Below are 13,668 nucleotides of genomic sequence, written 5' to 3' on the forward strand. Positions count from 1 at the left end.
GGGGGGCGGGGGTGGAGGGACGGGTGAGAGGGCGGGTAGGGTGTGGGAGGAATGGTCCAAGCCCAGAAGAGGCTAATGGAGAGAAAAGGGCCAAAGTGGGACACGGCATTGATGGGAGGGTGGGATCCAGAAGGAAAAGGGGTCTAGCAGTGTATGCGCAGGGTCCAGCGCTCAGAACCAGCAGGGCGACCACATGAGCGAGCCGAGCGCGGCGCCCGTGGCGGCTCCCGCGAGCATGCCCATGGCCAGCGGGGCGCCCGCACTGTAGCAAGGATCCTCCCGCACTATCACGTGCGTCACGCCGGGACCTGCGGAGAGAGCCCGTGAGGATCGGGAGGAGTAGAGTGATCTTCCTTCCCTTCCTGCGTGACTCCAGCCCAACCTAGCGTAAGGCGCTGAGTCGTCTCTCGTGTGCTCCTCAGTTGGGGAAACTGGGACCGTGATGCAGGAGGACTCCACCCCACGTCTTCTAGGCCTTGGATCTGCTCCAGACGTTCTGGGACCGTGCGACTTGGGCGGAGCGGCCAGAACCCCCCCGGGGTCGCTCAGTACTAACACGCTGCACCTGAGGATGGGCGGTCACTCCCGCCAGGCCCCGGAGCCAAGAGGCTGCCGTTCCCGCATCAGCCACCAGGGGTCGCCACCGGCTCAGGCACGGGTACTGGGGGCGGCCGGGCTTGGTAGGGGCCTGGAGAGGTGAGGTCAGCTCTGGAGTGGAGAGCGACGCTGGTCTCAGGGCTATTCTGAGTTTCAGGATGGGGAGGGGCCTGCGGGGTGTCCTGCCTGGGAAAATCCGTGAACAGTAAAAGGGTGAGAGGCCTGGTCCTGACTGACGGACTGTGGGCAGGGCCTGGTGCTGGATTGAGGTGGGTCGTGGGGCTGGCAGGGGACCGGGGACTTACCTGCGTAGGGCGGTCCGTAGTAGCTGCGGACATATGTGGCCTCGTGCGCGTTGGGGGGCACCACCTCGTAGTAGTCCTGGTACGGGCTGTAGACGCGCACCTGGGGAGTCCAGCCAGGTCAGCTGCCCAGGAACTCTCTGCCCTGGGTTTGGTACCCTACTCCCCATGGCTCAGGCCCCACTGGGCCCCAAGGAGCCTCCTCCCCAAGATTAGAAATAAGCCACCAGGCACCAGTAAGCTCCTGGAGAAAGGTCCTGCCTCCCTACCAGGTCCACGGTTCTTGTCCTCTAAAACTTCAGCCCCTACATCCATCTCCTAGTGGTGCCCATTCTCCTGCCCTGGCCTCCTACCTAGCTCAGAAATTCTCCACGGCTCCCAACTTCCCTTCATAGATAGTCTAATGTTTGCTAGCAGCTCTACAATGGCTCCACTTGGAGAAACCCAATGGATTTCTCTACTCTTATTCACAGGGAGGGGAAATGGCCAAGGCCCAGGCCCTGGAAATAAACAAGGGTTGGGGAGGAAGGAAGGGAAGGAAAAGGTAGGGATGGGAAGTAACTAAAGTAACTATTATTGGGCAGCCTCTGCATTCCTCGTCCTGAGGGAAGTGCTCATGTGTGTCACTGCCTCCAATCCTTAGGGAAGGTATTATTATCTCCACATTGCCACAGAGTTGAGGACTGAGGCTCAGAGAACGGTCAGTGTTCTCTCCAGAATGTACTCCCTGCCCTCCCCTCTCCCCCATTAGATTTCTACCAACCCTTCAAAGCCTAGCTCAAAAGTCACCCACTCCAGGAAGCCCTCCTTTCTTTCTTCCTGAGTTTTCTGTGGATTTTGTGCCTCTCGTTGCTATTTTTTCTCCTGGCCTTTCATGCCAGCACCTCAAAAGTGAGCCACCTATGGGCAAAGACTCTTGATTCATTTGTATCACCAGCAGCGCTAATGTATAGCAGGAACCAATAAATATAGTCGTATGTGGAATTAAATGGAAACTCCCAACCCAACCCTCTCATTTTACCCATGGGGGAGCAGGTCTGGAGAGGGGGCAGGATCCCCTTCTCATCGGTATCCTTCCGCTTAGCCCCTTCCACCCTGTTCTATTCACACCTGAGTAGTCCAACTCCCCTTAGGAGTCCAGTTGTCTCAGACTTCACTCGCATCAAGGTGATTGCAACATCTCTCAATCCCCCAAACCTGTTCATCTTCCTGTAAATGGTTGTCTCTGTAAATCCCACCACCATGTACTCAAACCAAGAAATTAAGTTGGACCCTTGTCTTTGCACACTCGCCTTCCATGTCACATCAGCCACCAGGTCTCATTATTTTAATCTTCTAAGTAAGTTCTTCTGTCCATCCTCTTGGCCAATGCCAAGACAATAAGCCACTGGTTTTAGCAACTTGGAAGTTATGGGTGTCCTTGGAAAAGCACTTCAGAGGAATAGTTGGGGGAGGGAAGAAGCCAGACTACGGGGGGTTGAAGAATGGTTGAGAGGTGAGGGATGGAATCAATGTGTCATGACATCTCTTCCAAGAAGTTTGGAGTTCTCCAAGCACACCTTGTGATTTCAAGTCTCCATGCCATTTCCCTTTGATAGGGATGCCCTTCTCACCTTTTCTCATTCAACCACCTAACTTGTCCTTCAGACTCAATCGAATTATCCCTCTCCCTGAACCTCAGGTTCTGTTGGGGTCCCATCTGGACACCCACAGGCCTTGGACTTCCCTCCATCATAGCACTGATCACACTGTATTATCACTGAGTCCCTGTGAGTGTGTGTCTCTCCCATCAGATTTGGAGACCCATGTAAGGGCAGAGACTGGGTCTAATCAGAACTGACTAGAACATGGTGAGTTCCAATAAATTCTTATTGAATTTATCTCAAGTGAATCAAATATAGAGCTGGACTGTCACTAAGGTCGCTGAACTCTGAGTTCAGTTTCACGTTAGAGAGAACAGTCTCAGGGCAACACAGGGGACTCAGACAAGCAAAGCTGTAGGTCCTCAGTCCCAAGTAACCTTATTTGATGTGCTCCTTCCCGAAGGGTGATCCTATAATGCTTTCTGGTGGGGGGTGGCCAGGAACTGGGCTCCATGCCCAGAAGGAGCTGGAGGGACCTAAGCACTCAAATCCAATTTTACTGGTAGGGAAGTTGAGGTCCAGAGCCTCCCCCTGCCCTGCAGTTGCGGAGTGAGCCAGTTGCCTCATGAGGCCCTGGAGGGGGTGGAAAACACCACCTCATGTCCCTCTGGGGCACCTGTTTCTGCTCTCCAGGTCTGGGAGGCCCCAAAGTAAACTCATGTAGGTTACCTGGCAACAGGCAGGGACACCCCAGAGAAAAGGACAGAACCTGAGGGTTTGATCTCTGATCCTTTCCCTCTTTGGAGGCCCAGCTCCTTCTGTGGGTAGGGACAGTATTTGCCAATCAGGGGGACACATGCAAATGATTCCTCTCAGATAAGCTGTTGTGTACTTAGGATTACAGTCTTTTAAATCCTATTTTTAGGCATCCCCACTTTAAACAAACTTGTATCCTAGTCTGGGCATGGGGAATGCCTCAGAATGATGTGCTGGGAGTCCAGGGCCTCCACTGATGAAATGAGTGACCCTGACCAAGTTAGGTAACCTCTCAGAACTTCTACTTTCTCATCTGTAGACACAGCCCACTCTCAGAGTGCTATGAAAATCCAGAAGAACCACATCTACACAACCTGGTGGCCCAAGCACTGCCAGACTCGGTGGTTCTGCACCAGAAGCACCAGGAGCAACCTTTTAAACTACAGGCTTCCTGGACTCGCACCCCACACCTATGAAATTAGAGCCTCCAGGGGTAGGATATGAACATTTGTTGTTCTGTGAGTCCCTCAGCAGTTCTCATGCACAGCCACACTGAGTACCGCTGTGCAAGAAAAGAATTCACAGCTGACTCCAAGACCACAGCTACTCTAACTTAAGCCCCCACTGCCACCCACCCTATGACAGGCCCTGTGCTGAGCACTGCAGACAGAGGAGGGACTCAGACCCAAATCCTGCTTTTGAGAAAAGTTCAGGGCAGGGAGAGACAGCCCCAGACTAAATTGTAACACGCAGTAGTCCTGCTGCAACAGGTTTTCTCTTTCTTCCTTCATTCATTCGCTCATTCAGTGAACATTCCCTGAGGCCTACTTGTGCCAGACCCTCATGTGCTAGGAATGAGGAGGGTAAGAATAGACTGTCCCATCACTTGAGCATTCATTGAGCACCTGTTGTATACCCAGTCCTGTGGCAGGCTCCATCAGGGCAGAGGTAATCAGACCTCATCCTGGCCTTGGAGAAAGCTCCAGGTTTCATGGGAGACTAGACGGACAGGAATAAACTGACTCAAAGCAGGTAGAATGAAGAAAGTACTAAACATTAGTGCCACTGGGCTCTGGGAGGGAGTGACAAGGCCTAAAGGGCTGGGAAGTCCTTACTAAGGGGGTGGCCGCCTTTAAGGTAGCCTTAAAGAATGAGCATCAGTTTGTCAGGTGAAGGAGGAAACTAAGGCAGCAGAGAGACCAGCATGTGAAGAGGGTGGAAGAGGGGAGAGGTCAGGTGTGGCTGGGGGCAGAGGGATGAGGGGGATGTGGCAGGCAAGACTGGCCAGACCCGGAGGGCCCTGAAAGCCAGGCTGTGGTCAGTGTCCCGTGCGTGATAGGGAGCCATGGAATATTTGGAAGCAGGGAGGGGATGTGACTGGCCTGGTTTTGGAGGCTCATCCTGGTGGCCAGTACAGAGGCAGGGAGGGCTGAGCCAGCACTTACCCAGATCCGCCTCTCAACCTTACAGGGGCTCCACGAGCGGGTCACACACCTGACCTTGGGGCAAACTCGGCGGCTTCTGAGAGGGATGGTGGCTCCAGCTGGGGCCTGCTCATGCCACAGAAACCCGAGAAGGGGGAGGGAGGGAGGGAGGCGTCAGAGGCCCTCTACACCTAGAGAGACTCAGAGCTCTTACCAGGCCCGACAGGAGCTGGGCTGGGGCAGGGGGATGTCCTCTTTCTCCTCAGCCCATGGTAATCAGGGCAGGCTCAGAGAGGGGTGGTGAATGCCAAAGTCACACAGAGGAAAAGGACCAGTAGTCTCTTTCCAGAATTAGCCCACCCTCACCTGTTTCATGCAACTGGGGCTCCCAGTCTCCAGGGAGGACAGGACAGCTCTGATCTGTCATCCTGCCCACCTGGCCCCCTCCACCACCACCCCAGGCTTGCCCCTGGCTGTGTCCCCAGGCCCTGTGTTCCCTGGTACAGCTGGGGTTAGGGGCTCCTGCAGCCTTCACCCAGGGTGGGGTATGAACCCACAGCATGCAGAAGGACAAAGCACAGGTCACTCCTACATAGGCGCTGGAACAGAGAAGAGCCCACAAACACAGACATGAACATGCAGAGACAGGCAGACATGGGCACAAAGACACAGAGGCAAACACTCGCCCACTTTAGTAAGCCCTGGGCCCAGAGGGACATGTGTATGTGCAGCAGTGGGAGGTAGAAGAGGTAGAATCAAGGGGCAGGGGCAGAGGGAAGGGCTGGGCAGAGCAGCAGGAGGCTGGACAGGCAGAGGGTTGAGGCAGCTTCATAGAGCCACAGAGTGCAGAGCGGTCACCCTCACCTCCCTCCATCTCTCTTCAGTGGGACCAACTTGACCTGCATAAGGGGGCTGGGAAGCTCAGAGCCAGGTTAACCCAACCTGTGTCCCTCCACCTTGCTGACCACTCCTGCCTCCTCACTCCTGGCTTCCTCAACCCACCCTCCACCTGCAGGACTGAATCTGCCCCCAAAGTCTGACCACAGCCCTCCCTGCTTACCACCCTCTATTGCTCCCCACAACCCCCAGGAAAAGTCCAATTCCTCCAAGAGGACTTTGAGGCCCTTTGTGACCTGGCTCAGAGGACCTAAGAGGTCATCTCTCCAGTTCGTTCACTCCGTGCAGGCCAGCCTCCGGGCCCTTACCACACATGCGCACACACACACGCACATGCCAACCCCCATGCAGCTCCTTCTGCAGTAACGCCCTCCTCTCAACATCGCCTTGACCTAGGTTCCGATACGGCCTCCTCCACGGACTTAAGACTGTAAGCCTTGGGACAAGTCACTCCCTCTCTCTGAACCTCAGCTTCCTTATCTGTAAAATGGGACTAATAATACCAACCCACACCCTTCCCCCTGCCAGGGCTGTTGGAAGATGAAATGATGTAACCAACGCCAGGGGCCCAGCACAATGCCTGGTCCTCAGCAGGTGGATGCCCAAGGGGATTTCTAAATACATCCCAGTCTTCCCTCCTATTTCCCAGTGGACTTTCTCTCTAGATGAGAGGGGTTGCTGCTGTGCCACAGATAGAAGGAGCAAGCAGAGATTCTAGAGCCAGGCATATGTGGGTCAAGACCAAGCTGGGCCTTGGGCAGCTCATCAAACTCACGCCTTCATCGGTCACTAAGCTCTGTTGATTCCATTTCCTAAATATGTCCTATATACATCAGACTGTCTCCGCCAGCAAGGCCTTAGTCCAGACCTCCAGCCACCCAGCCTTCCTCCTCTTCCTCGATTTGCAAGCATCTTAACCCCTCTCGGGGCCTTTGCACGTGCTGACCCCTCTGTCTGGAAAGCTGGTCCCTTCATGCATCACCACCCCTTTTACCCAGTCCATTTCTGTTTATCCTTCAGTTCTTTGCTTAAGCCTCATCTGAACTTCCACCTGGATTAGGTCACCAAAGGGGCTGCACATGCACATCTCCGTCAGAGCAGTGACTGCTATTGAAATGGAATCATTAAATAATTAATCAGTTGTTTCACATCTGGCTGCTCACTAGGCTGAGTCTGGGGGGGCAGGGCCCACATCTCCTTGGTTCACCTCTGATCCCTGGCACTTTGGCACAGCACCTGGCACATAGTAGGAACTCAGTAAATATTGGTCATATAGATGAATGAACCTCAGTCTTACCATCTGCAGAGAGGGAATAATAATCCCAACTTCATAGGACTGTGGTGAGAAGTAGCTAGAATCACACCCGCACCACGCCTGGCACATAATAGTTGCTCAATAAAAGACAGTTCTTTTTCCTCAGCTCACATGCTACCCCTTCCAACAAGACTTCACGGAGGCTTCTTTCTCTGAGCACCAGTGCCTTTCCTCTATCCTTTTCCCCTTGGGACTCAGGGTATCTGAATCTGCATAAGCCTATCCACACTAGATTTAGAACTCCTGGTGGTTGGAGACCGAGTCTGAGTCACCCATGATTCCATGGCACAAGGCAGGGGTGGGGTGGAGAGAATGGAGTGCTCACCGGGGTGGAGTTCGCCTCCAGCAGTGCTGTCTTCCATGCTCTGCAAAGCAAACCCCACCAGACCATGAGGAGGGAGTTTGAGGGAAGGGGAATTGGGTCCCCACATTTCAGACTTTCTTCCCCAACCCAGCCTCTAGCCACAGTCTCTTGTGAAGGGAGAGATCCTCTTGACTATTTCAGGTAGATGAAAGTGATCCCTCCCCTGCCCCAGTCACGTGGATGGAGCCCTAAATTAGGCTAATTTGTTCTTAGTCCATAGTCTCTTTCCCTCTAGAAGTTCCAGTTTGCCCATTTACACAGTGGACAGTTGGGCTTGGGTAGGCTATTAGGGGCCATCAGATTCTGAAATGCCTGGGCAGGTGGTCTAGCTGCAGCCCACCTCCACATCCCAAACCAACAAACACAATTCGCTAAAGCTCTGACCCCAGAGCCCCGGGAAGGCCCAGTGGACACCGAACAATTAGGCCTTTGTTGGTTGCCATGGCACCTGGCTGGGCTGGACAAGGCGGCTCTGTGCTGTCTGCTCGGAGCTCTGCTTCCCCCACTCCTACACACCCATCTCTCTCCCTCTCCTCCAGTGCAAATGCCAAGTGCCCCTCAGCCAGAGGGTAGGAAGCAAAGGAACGTGAGGGGGTGGATGATGCCTGAGGAGGACACACACAGGCTTGCAGTGTGGCTGTGCTTCTGACCTTGGGGTACCCCTGCCTGGGACACAGCGGCTGCCTCTGCAGGCAGATCTGGGTCTACCCCTCAGATCAGATGCCCCCATCAGGGCATCTTCTCAGAAGGGAGTGGGAGGGAGGGTGCCCAGGCAAGGGCTCACCTCAGAGGCTGCTAAGTACCTGCCGAATGACCAGGGACCATGTACCTGAGGTAGGTGTGCACACCTTTCCCTCAACAATCCTGAGTTCATCGTAGACCATGAGAGTTTACTGTGTACCATACCAATCACCATGAGCCATTCAAATCCACTCTGCCTGACCTCCAATGAGGCAACCTTGCTGGCTGGTCTCAGACCCCACTTTCTCTCTCAGAGTACCAGAAGGCCCAATGAGGAGGGAGCATCTGGTCACATTCCCCAAGACCCTACCCCATCCTCTCCTGGGAGTGACTCACATGGCATCGTCCTGGGTCTCTGCGCACAGGTGCAGGCGGGAGCCCTCCCGTAGGGTCACAGTCAGCAGGCCATCTCGGCTCCGGCCCTCTGGGGGCTGCACATCTGGAGGCAAACACACATATATGAGCACAGGCCCCAGGTTCCCCCAGTAAGTCAGGAACAAGAATAGAAACTGACTGCTCTAGGTCCTGTTCACTGGCATTGCCAACCTCCTCTGATCCCACACACTTTCCTTGGCATTCTGCTCGACTTCAAACCCTTTCAAGCTTTCCAGATTGTCAGCTTCCCTAGGTACATCTCCCAGTTACCCTGTTATACCTGTGGCCTGACCCTTGGTCAAAAAATTTGGAGATTGGCTGTGTGACTGTGGGCCAGTCACTTAACTTCTCCGAGCCTCCTTATTTTATTTCATCTTTATCCAGTACCTAGCGCCTAGAGGGCAGGAACTATGTATGACTCACCCCCATGACACAGCACAGGGTAGGGACCAATATCTTAACTCACACCCAACTGAACTGGAGTTGTCAGAGGCTCAGAAGCCCTCTGAAAGCTGCTAAGAGCCTTCCAACCACAGATATTCTCAGACACAGTGGGAGAGCCCTGCCTGTGGTCACAGTGCCACAGAGGAAGGGGCTTCTGCTCACCATGGCACTCTTGCCCGATCTTTATGTCACGGACATTGAAGTGGATGAGTACTCGGTCCTCCTCGTCTTGCGCGGTCTCATCGTGGTAGTAGCCCAGGGTCCCATCCAGCCACAGGGCAAACCAGTTCCGCTTCCAGCGGCGGAGGATGGAGCCTGTGCAATATTCCAGACCCACCAGGCGGGCTGATCCCAGAGTCTGCTGGGGACAGGAGCCCTTGGATGGGCTCCAGAGCCCTCTCAGCCCCAGTCCCCAGTGTCATACCACCTCTTCCTTGTCTATCTGCCCCCTGAAATGAGGGCAGAGCCTCCTTCTGTCTCACTCACCCCCTGCCTCCCACTGGGCCCAACAAATATGCTGAATGACGACCAGACCCACTGCTTGGGAGCTTCTAAGGCCAAGCCCCAGTCTCTTCAAGGGAAAGACCTCTCTCTGCCTTGAGCTCCACTTATCTCTTATCTCTGACCTGTGTACTGCCTGCCTCCTCTACCAGACTGGGGGTCAGCAGCTCACCCAGCAGGTCCTGTGTTCAGTGTTTGCTGAACTGAATGAACTGAGAATGAACAGGGGGCAGGGGGCATGATGACCCAGGATGGCTCTTGTTGAGATCGTGACTCTGCTCAGAGATGGGTTGGGAATTTTGAAACCTAGCTTCAGACATTTTGCAACTGGAAATCTTAACAGGAAAGGGCAAAAACATAAGAGAGCTTCTTAGAGCTACAAATTCCAAAGCACAGAGGCATTTTTCATTTTGTTCTGTGTCCAGCTCATGGCTGGGGTGGTGCCGTGGACACACAAAAGTTCAAATCCAGTCCCTGCACTTGAGGAGCTTAGTGTGGGGCCAGTAGGAGGTGGGGGAGTGGGGAGACAGATCCACCGGTAAAGACAGATCTATTATAAGAAGTTCATTATGAGACATTGTGGGAACTGAGAAGAGAGCCTGTGTAGCTTGGTGCTACACAGCAGCAGTGGCATGGGGGTTAGAGGAAAAGCTGGAGAAGGCTCCTCAAAGAAGGGGACACCTGAGCTGGATCTTGAAGAATAAACAGAAGTTTACCAAGCAGTCAGGATGCGAAGAACATTCAGGCAGAGGGAAGAGTATGGACAAAGGAGGGAAGGATAAAAAGGTCCTAGTCTCTTGGGAGAAGGCTTCACTGTGGTGGGCCCCACAAGCCACTTTCCTCTCCCCTGCCCCAGGACAAAGTGTAGGAATGGACAGGGCTTGGCCCGGGATCACTCACTCTGTCTCCACAGCCAGCCGCCCCTCACCAGGGCCATTTCTTCAAAAGGACTTTCCAGGGTGGAGTCAGGCGGGACCTGTCAGAGGAGTCATAGGACACAGAGGCCTCATCAGCAGCTCCAGAGCAGCTCCCTGGAGAAGCCCCCAGCCCTGTCCTCCCTGGGGGAGCCACCGAGGAAACGTTTAAGGGAGTGTTAGTAAACAAACAAGGGCAGGCAGCCTCGGTCTCCTCCCATTTTCCTCTCCAGGCAGAGAATGGGAGCACTGTCCTTGTGGGATCAGCAGGGCAGCCACCCATTATGAGGTTGGGGGTGGGGATCAGGAGCCTGGATTCCAGTCTCAGCTTCCTCAGAAGGGACTCGGCTGAGTCCCTTCTCCCTGATCCTCCAATCTAGTCTCAGTTTTTAAATCTGTAAATGTGAGCCAGGTAGAGGCTAGAGTGAGGAACTCTTAAAATACCAGAAACCCTGGAATTTTAAAATGCTGGTAGCATAGCATGGCAATGAACGAAGGACTTCCATGATAAGAAGAGCTTCCTTCACATTTGAACCCCAATGGAGCTGTTTACAAAGTTCATACAATACTAGTTGAACAGCAGCTATGTTAACAGGCACTATGTACCAGGTATGCTTCTCAGTGCTTTCATCTATTATCTCATTTAGGCACCCCGACCATCCTTGTTATTCCCATTTTAGAGGTGAGCAAACTGGGGCCTGGGGAGGTCCAGGCACTTGCACAGTTCTTCTTGATTAGTAAGCAGTTGAGCTGGGATTCACACCTGGTAGTCCTGGCGTCAAACCAGTAGGAGCTTTGAAAACTCCCGATGCACAGGTCACAGCCCATACAATTAAATCAGAATATCTGGCGTTGGGAAGCCAGCACTGACAGTCTTTAAAGATCTCCAGGTGATTCCAGTGTGCAGCAAAGTTTGGGAGCCACTGCTCGTACTATACTACCTCACCTTGTCCCCATAGCAACTCTGTTAGGTAGGGATATTATTTTACTCCTATCTTACAGATGGATAAACTGAGGGACAGCAAATGACTCATCCATGTATATGATGGAGCTTGGATTGGAATCCAGATGCCTTCTGTTCCCGAGGGCGACCTACTTGCGAGCAGGTGCCTCTGCCCCTCCCCCACCTGCTCACACCTGTTGCTGCGTAACAAGGGCCGGCACACCTGGGCTGGAAGGCCTGGCCTTGTCTCTGTTTCTCCTGTCGCTCCCTCCCTCTCCAAGCTCTGATACAGGTCAGGCAAAAGAATCAGGTGCAAACTTCCTTTCCAGGCCCCCTTGATGCACCCACCTGTCTACACCTGTTGCGGATGCTGCTGGCAAGTCTGCTGCTACTCGATGGTGCTGCCACCCAACCCGCTGCGCCTGCGCTTTGTGAGCCCCAGAGCGCCTGGAGCATTTCACTCCCCAGGCAGCGCAGGGCCTTGCTGCCCCTAGGCCCCGCCCCACCCAGGGAGTGGGCTTGGAGGGGGGGAGATGCTGGCCCAACGCATGTTGGGACTTGTAGTCCACAGCCCTAGACAAGGACATCAGCTGCCTCTCCTGGGTGACAGGTCTATACTGACCCAGAGCACCAGTGAGAGGACGTGCCTGCAATTTAATTTTTTTCTTAAGACATCTGTTCACTCATCATGAGATACTTTTTCTTAAGAATCTGTGAGCTCATGTTCTAGAAGAAAAGTAAAGTTTGCAAGGAGAAGCCAGGGTCCTAGTTATGCATACTTTTCGATGCTCAGTTTGTGCCTGGCACTGCACTCGGCTCTAAAGCAGCATCTGACACGACCCTTGTAAATGTAAACACACAATTAGAGCACCGGGTGTGATTTAACAATGAGAGAGGAGTCTGACTATGCCCAAGAGAGAAGGCTTCCCAGAGAAGGCTGAAAGGGGTCTTGGAAGATAAACGGCAGTTTCCCAGGGTAAACCTATGATAACCAAAGAATCTACTCTGACCAGATCAGCTAAGTTATAGTGCCTTGGGAGATTTGGGATATCAGTAGTCACGCTCACCTGGCCTAAGAGACGTTACTAAGACCATTTTACTTAAAAGCAGCCGTGATGGCGCCAGAAAGCCGTACAATAACCTAGAATTCTTATCACCCGTACTTACATCCCCGCATGTAGGATTTAACCTAGTAACATCACAAATCTATGTCATGTACTACCAATAGAAAACCTGATTAAGTAGTTAGGCAAGGCTGCCTTTCTCTATCCTTTGACCCTTCCCTCTTCTTGTGATTATAAAATGTTAAGCTCTGCTGGCCCTCTTTGGACACATTTTCAGTGCTACCTGATCTATGGGTCTTCCCAGTTGCAATCGTCATATTGGCTCAATAAATCCTTGGTCTCCGTGTCTTTTTAGTGACATCTTGGTGACCACCAGCGAGAAGGGACTCCAGAGCAACTTTCCTAACTGCCCAGCGTTTCCTTTTGAGTTCGAGTTTGCGGTACTGGCAAAAAGAGTACCCTTGTACTTCAGGGCCTTCCTTGGAGTGGAAGGGGTGAGGTTCTCCTGGATTCCGTACCTCTCTTTTTGGTTGAGATCAGAGGATCTACTAAGCTGTTTTTTTCCCCAACCCTCTCTTTTCCCGTTGAGAACGAGGGTTTCCGTCTCTATCCACAGGATTTCCAGATAAATGTGCTGCTAATTTCTGCTCCCCCTGCACTGTGGGAGATTCTAGGTTCGGCAGCTGTCTTCCTTTTCGGGTGGGAAGTGGGAGGTGGGAGGGAAAAGGGGAATTCTGTCATTCCAATTTCTGCCACTAGGTGGGGGTATTGGATCACGGTATTGGCAAATACGGCACCGGTGTATTTCAGTTTTTCGGTCAATAGAAAATTACATAGCATGCTTTTAAAATAACAGCTGTTTGGTGTTTTATTTCGCAAATACTTAAAAAACGGGACCATATAACTTGAGGTGACCTCAAATTACAATAGCCAAACATGGATCCTTTAAAATAAATCAGTTATGTTAAAATATATAGGTATATATATTTATGCTTTTTCTACAACTCTCATCTTAAACAACTGTGTTATAGGTACTTATGGAAAATTGAATTAACAAAACAGTCTTTTAAACGGAGATTAGATTTAAAACAGTTAAAAGTGCTGTATACCTGCCACAAAATTCCTATAACTTAGGAAAAAAACTATTTATAAAAATTAATTTAAATTGTTTTAAAATTATAACTCTTTTGTCCTCCATTCCCTAATACCACTTCTTGTCATCAATAACTTCGTTGGAGTCCTTCCACAGTTTTTTCTATGTTGTCATATAAAGACTTGGTGGGTCTTATTGTTAAGTTATACTTGACATTTTTCTCAACCTGATTTATTTGAAAATGGTCAAAATGAAATATTGAATAAAATAATGTTGTGTTGCTTAAAAAAAAATTATGGGGCCGGCCCGGTGGCGCACTGGATAGTGTGCCGCTTGGGAAGCGCGGCGGCGCTCC

The 13,668-nt window shown here is 52.2% G+C and overlaps 1 protein-coding gene across 3 annotated transcripts in view; it reads right to left on the reverse strand.

Annotated features, from left to right (window-relative positions):
* Positions 1-64: 64 nt before the first annotated feature.
* Positions 65-13,668, reverse strand: part of PLEKHB1 (pleckstrin homology domain containing, family B (evectins) member 1) — a 20,049-nt gene continuing 6,445 nt past the window's right edge. Inside the window, exons 2-8 of one of the 3 annotated variants that reach the window (XM_008579452.1) lie at positions 10,200-10,275; positions 8,961-9,113; positions 8,316-8,418; positions 7,200-7,239; positions 4,684-4,788; positions 903-1,002; positions 65-308 (exon numbers count right to left, since the gene is read on the reverse strand). In XM_008579452.1, the coding sequence (XP_008577674.1) occupies positions 172-308; positions 903-1,002; positions 4,684-4,788; positions 7,200-7,239; positions 8,316-8,418; positions 8,961-9,113; positions 10,200-10,275 (714 nt within the window). In that variant the 3' untranslated portion in view covers positions 65-171. Of the gene's footprint in view, positions 309-902; positions 1,003-4,683; positions 4,789-7,199; positions 7,240-8,315; positions 8,419-8,960; positions 9,114-10,199; positions 10,276-11,504; positions 11,603-13,668 lie in introns of those variants that run through there. The other 2 variants (XM_008579451.1, XM_008579450.1) reach the window with 2 other exon arrangements.

This window comes from Galeopterus variegatus, unplaced genomic scaffold, assembly GCF_000696425.1.
Source record: "Galeopterus variegatus unplaced genomic scaffold, G_variegatus-3.0.2 Scaffold1888, whole genome shotgun sequence".
Taxonomy (NCBI): domain Eukaryota; kingdom Metazoa; phylum Chordata; class Mammalia; order Dermoptera; family Cynocephalidae; genus Galeopterus; species Galeopterus variegatus.